Below are 5,708 nucleotides of genomic sequence, written 5' to 3' on the forward strand. Positions count from 1 at the left end.
TGTGTTCTTTTTTTGGGGGGGGGGTGAGGATAGCAGTTTTTGAAGCAGAGTCTTATTTGCTATGCTCAAAATGTCCATGAACTTTAGATCCTCCTGCCTCAGCTTCCTTCACGTTGTTTTTACAGGTCTGTAATACTATGCCTAAGACAGAGGTGCATTCCCTAACATTAACATGTGAAAAAGCACAGATGGGAGGATTGAACAGGAGCTCAAGGTTCTTGCACTATGCACATCTAATTAACCTCAATGTATCTCCTCCCCATTAAACACATCTTCCCTCCCCAGTGAGAACTTTGGCCATATATCCCCCAGCCCGCAATCTGCACATAGAAGAATAGAGGCTGGGTAGAGGCAAAGGCATGAGTCAAAGTCAACAGTTTCTTGCTTGGGTCTGTGTTAGGACACAGTCAATAGTGTTATACCTGCAGGATTTAGAGTCAGTGTTAAGGCCAGAATCCCCACCCTTCTTGGCCACAGCATCCTCCTAGCCACCCATTTGCCAGGAGCAGTCTCATTCCACATTCATATTTGTCACATCAGTTTGCTTCAGCTCCACTGTGGCAGTTATACCATGCTATCTCTACTGTCCACCAGACCAGTCTATCCAACACCAAACTGAATACCAAGTACGAGATAAGAAATTGGCACATTTTAAAATGAGCAAATGCCTAAGTTATTATCATTTTCTCATTCAAACAAATAAGCAAAACAACCATGAGCAGAAAGTTTCATCAAGTTAGAAAATTCCAGACCCTTCTTTGTGCTAACCTGGACATCCAAGGCACTGAGGCTTGCTAGAGTCTCGCACTGGGAACTCAGGGCCAGCAAGGGTGACTACGATCTGCCAACAGCCTATAGCTACTTTCAAAAGGACACCTTTATCAGCTTTATCACAAGGCACATATGGTATCTGCAGATGTGGCAGTTGACATAGGTCCAGGCTGCTGGAACACACCAGAAGCTGAAGAGAGCAGACTCTGGGTGGCCCCAGGAAAGATAAGGGCCCACTGGAACCATATTTCTCTTTCCTCCTCACATGTTCCTCAAGATAGCTAGGCATTAAACACGGGGGACCCAGCTGAGGAGGGCTTGCAGCACTGGCTGCAGAGAAAAGGGCTATGGACTCTGAAAAAACCTGAAGTCTAACTCTCAGCCTTTGCAGCCCCATTCCTCCTCTAGAAAAGGGGGTACCAGCTTCAGGGGCTCACCTTTAAATTCAGCACTCAGGAGGCAGTGGCAAGCTAGCATTGACAGAGTATACCTTTAATCCCCACACTTGGGGTGGGGAGCAGAAGCAGGTAGCTCTCTAAGAGTTCAAGGGGCCAGCTTATATAGCAAGTTTCAGGACAGCAAGGGTTACAGTGTGACTTTGTCACATTAAGAACAACAACAACAACAACAAAAAAAAAAACCACACACACAAAAAAAAAAACCCAATAAAACAAAACACCTATAAAAGACCCAAAACAACAAAATGACAGTACCAAGACTAAGTTTGCAGAGGTTTGCAGAGGTGTCCAAACTTAAGACATAGTGTACTACTTTAAGCTCACAGCCTCGGTGCTGGACAAGTACAGAGCAGGCACTCGGCATGGCACACAGCAGCCCCCTCCATTCCACTTCTATCCCACTTAAGCAAGGGAAGGGGCTCAGCCTAAGCTCCTACCCATTCCCAAATCTGTGCTCGCTCACCTGTCCTCTCAGTGGCTGCCTCTACTCCTGCACCCATAGCACAAGATTGCAGTTGCCTGGAAAGACAAGAGGAGCACCCCTGCCCGGACTCCACCAAACACTGAGCACTCACCCACCTGCTGGCCCAGATTCATGGGCTCATTGGTGGGATACGGCATGGTGGAGTGGGCAGGAAGGAGGTAGTCCGAGGAAGTTGTTTTCACTGTTGCCAGGCAGCACCCGGGACCAAAGCTTGTCTGCTGGGCAGCTGTCTCTCCAGAAGAGACCTGTTCCAAAGCCACTGCCTGCCTCACAGTGGTGCACAGGGCTCAAGATTCAGGCTTCAAATGAGTCACACATAATTCATGTGATCCACAAGTATCAGCAATCCCACAAATTGGAAAAAAAAAAAACCACTAAGCCAAAGAAAAACAAAGGGTACAATTAGATCCAACAATTCTACTTCCGGGTATGTACCCAATGGAAGTGAAACCGTGACGCCCAAGAAATTTATGCACTACAGCATTGGTCAGTCACAAGATCCAAAACACAGAGGCAATCCAAGTGTCTAAGAAAGAATGATCTGATCAGGAACATTTGGTACCCATGTTTCATGGAATACTGTTCAGCCACCCAAGAAAATTCTGAGCATTTGTACATAATGGATGAACACTGAGGACAATATGCTAAATCAATATGAAATGATGTGGTCACAAAAACACACACTAACTGACTCTACTTACAGGAGGTACTCAGTAGTCATAGAAACAGAAAGTAGAAACATGGTTGAGGGGATAGGGTGGGAGCAGCAAAATGAGTTTCCATGGGGTTCACCATTTCTACTTTACAAAACTAAGAGTTCTTTAGTGTGATGTGCACGCTATGAATGTACCTAATGCCCTTGAACTATGTGCACTTATGAGTGGCTATGAAAGAAGTTAGGGAGATGGCTCAATCCATCAAGTACTTGCCCTGAAACACAAGGACCTGAGTTCAGTCCCCAAAATCCATGTAAAGATCCCTGGTCAATTTGTATAAATTTAAAAAGAAGTATTTATTTTGTGAGCACCAGACCAGCCTAACTGGTGAGCTCCAGGCCAATGACAGCAGATCCTATCTCAAAAAAAAAAAAAAAAAGAGAGAGGTAATGTTCCTGAAGATGACACTGAAGGCTGTCCTCTGGACTCCACATGAACACACACGCGCGCGTGCACGCACACACACATGCACACTTTCAAATTCTTAAACAATTAAGATGGAAAATAAAATGTTATGATTATGTATTTTCCCATAATAAATCAGGTAGTCAGATTTGGTGGGACATGCTTATAATCCTAACCTATAATTCTAACACTTAGCTAAGATAGAAGACAAGAGTTCAAGGCCATCTTAGGCTACACAAACAGAAAAATGCATTTCAAAAAAGAGAAATAAAGCCATACACATCTCAAAGCCTAGCAATTCTATTTCTGGGTGTACCCCAGAGAAAACCTCCCTTTCATACAAACGTCCCATCCAAGAGCAATATAACAGCAGAACAGAGAAGCTGGTACCAGGTAGGGCGCTGGCTAAGTAAACTGTGGTCTGTTCATACAATTGAGCAGTACTTAAACTGATTAATTCATCTGTGTGGATTGATTCAGATAAACCTAAAAGTATAAATTTAACTTTTAAGTGTTACAAGCAGATAAAATATGGATCAGAAAACAATACTGTTTGTAGTGTGTGTGTGTGTGTGTGTGTGTGTGTGAGTGTATGTGTGTGAGTGTGTGTGTGTGTGTACGTGTGTGTGTGTGTGTGTGTACGTGTGTGAGTGTGTGTGTGTATGTGTGTGTGAGTGTATGTGTGTGAGTGTGTGTGTGTGTACGTGTGTGTGTGTGTACGTGTGTGAGTGTGTGTGAGTGTGTGTGTGTGTATGTGTGTGTGAATTATGTGTGTATGATATAAGAGTAAACAGAGGTATACCCAACTTTGAGTGACAATTGAATTCTGGATATATAAGAACAGAGCAGACTGTAGATGCAATTCTTTAGTTTTATACATGTAATGTGTCCCTTTCCCTTGCCTTCTTACCTTTCAGTCTTTCTTCCGCCCTCCCTCCCTGTGCTGAGATTATACCTAATGAGCAGTTTGACTCGCATCCTCTCCCTGCCCCTTTTCTTCCTCCTCCTCCCTCTTAGATGGGAACTCTAGCCAAGGACAGACTTGCACCCCCAAGTCTCCTGTTTTTGCCACACCTTTACATTTCTTTCCTTTTGGGTAGTATTGTGGATCAACCCTGGGTCCTCCTCTGTGTGTGTGTAAGGAATACACCACTCATTCCTTCACCTTTTCTCTCTCTCTCTCTCTCTTTTTATTAGATATTTTCTTTATTTACATTCCAAATGTTCTCCCCATTCCTGGTTTCCCTTCTGAAGTCTGACTGAACATGGGGAAATGTTCACTTTTACTAGCTTCATGATCTGGTTGGTTAGCACTAGTCTTTTATGTTATGTTTTTAAGTTGAGGGGCTGGAGACATGGCTCGGTGGTAAGAATGTTTGCCAGGCACACGCAAGACCCAAGGTTCAACCCTAAGCACTGTACAAGCCAGGTATGATGCTTCATGTCTGTCATCTCAGATCAGAAGTCCAGAACAATTAATTCTTGGCTCCATAGTTTGAGCTACATGAGACCATACCTCAAGGGGGAAAAAAAAATCAAAGTAGAACAAGGGCATGAACATACAGCTTACTGTGAAGAATATAAGCAGCATATATGAGAAGATACTCACCTACATGGAAAAACCCCAGCCTGGGCAGAGCCCTTGTCTAGCATACGCAAGGGCCTGGGCTATAGCCCCAGCACCAGAGTGAAAACTCCAAACCCCAGTGTGGCTGGGGCACCATTTTTTTCTCTGATCTTCACACAGATCTACAATGTATGTGATGGAGAAGAATACGGGAAATGGGGCCCCGTAAGTGGAACTGAAAACCAAGTCAGCTTTGTGGGTAAAGATTGGGCAATACTTATCAACATCCTTGTTCCCCTGGAATCCACTGCCAGAAGTTTACTCTGTGAGAAGCCTTGTGTTTGCACAGAGACCTGTCTATCAAGGTCCTTAATACAGCACCTCTACATATAGTTTATCATTTTTTTTTTTTTAGACAGATCTCACCATACTGCCCATGCTGGGCATCAAATTCCTAAGCATAACCACCCCTTTTCTTCACTCTTCCTGGGGCTGGAACTACAGGTACTTGTCACAGTGCTGTGCTCCCGGCTCTTTGTATAGCAGCAAAAAGTGAAAACGATGTAAACATCTAGCCACACAGACTTGTCTAAATTCTATAATGACAGAAACTGAAAAACATTATGCAGCTGAAAGAGAATCTACATCTCCATGTTCTACCATCATGTGATCCCTAAAGTTCAGTAGTGAATTCCTAGAACCAAGTAGAAGTGTTTTGTGCATCATCAGATTCACTTTTAGCAAAAGATTACGTGCATGCATACATATATACATATATCTGCATATAGATAATTTAATCAGAAGGATGCAGAAATAAATGAAGGTGGTTGCCTTGAAAGGGGAGCAGAGTTTAGAATGGAAGAGACATTTTTCATTTGGGGAGATGTGTCTTTTACATTTTTTATTTAAGTGAAGGCAAGATCTTATTGTGTTGTCTAGGGTGGCCCCAAACTCACAATCCTCCTGCCTCACCCTCTGGAGTACTAGGACTACAGGTGTGAGCCACTATATCCACTTGAAACTTGTATGTAAGATGTGTCTGTGGGGTGTGTGTGTGTGTGTGTGTGTGTGTGTGTGTGTGTTCATCTGTCTGTCCATCTATCTGTCTGCGTGTATTGGAGGCAGGTCTCATACAGCACAGGCTAGCCTCTAGCACACTCTGAGAATAGCCTTGAATGCCTAATCCTCCTGTTTCCATCTCTCAAGTGCTGTAGTTAGAGGTGTGCCCCACCACATCTGGCTCTCATATACGTTTTGGATGCTTAACTTTTTTAAACTGGTGAGTACAATTTTTAACTGAAAAAAAA

General features: G+C 43.6%; 1 protein-coding gene across 4 annotated transcripts in view; it reads right to left on the reverse strand.

The window, feature by feature from the left end:
• St3gal4 (ST3 beta-galactoside alpha-2,3-sialyltransferase 4) overlaps positions 1-5,708 on the reverse strand; it is a 52,877-nt gene that overhangs the window by 33,053 nt on the left and 14,116 nt on the right. The window contains exon 1 of one of the 4 annotated variants that reach the window (XM_031345282.1): positions 1,809-2,149. The exons of 2 other annotated variants lie outside the window; for them this stretch is intronic. In XM_031345282.1, the coding sequence (XP_031201142.1) occupies positions 1,809-1,850 (42 nt within the window). In that variant the 5' untranslated portion in view covers positions 1,851-2,149. Of the gene's footprint in view, positions 1-768; positions 1,343-1,808; positions 2,150-5,708 lie in introns of those variants that run through there. One more of the 4 variants, XM_031345286.1, reaches the window with a different exon arrangement.

Source organism: Mastomys coucha, unplaced genomic scaffold, assembly GCF_008632895.1.
Source record: "Mastomys coucha isolate ucsf_1 unplaced genomic scaffold, UCSF_Mcou_1 pScaffold23, whole genome shotgun sequence".
Lineage (NCBI taxonomy): Eukaryota > Metazoa > Chordata > Mammalia > Rodentia > Muridae > Mastomys > Mastomys coucha.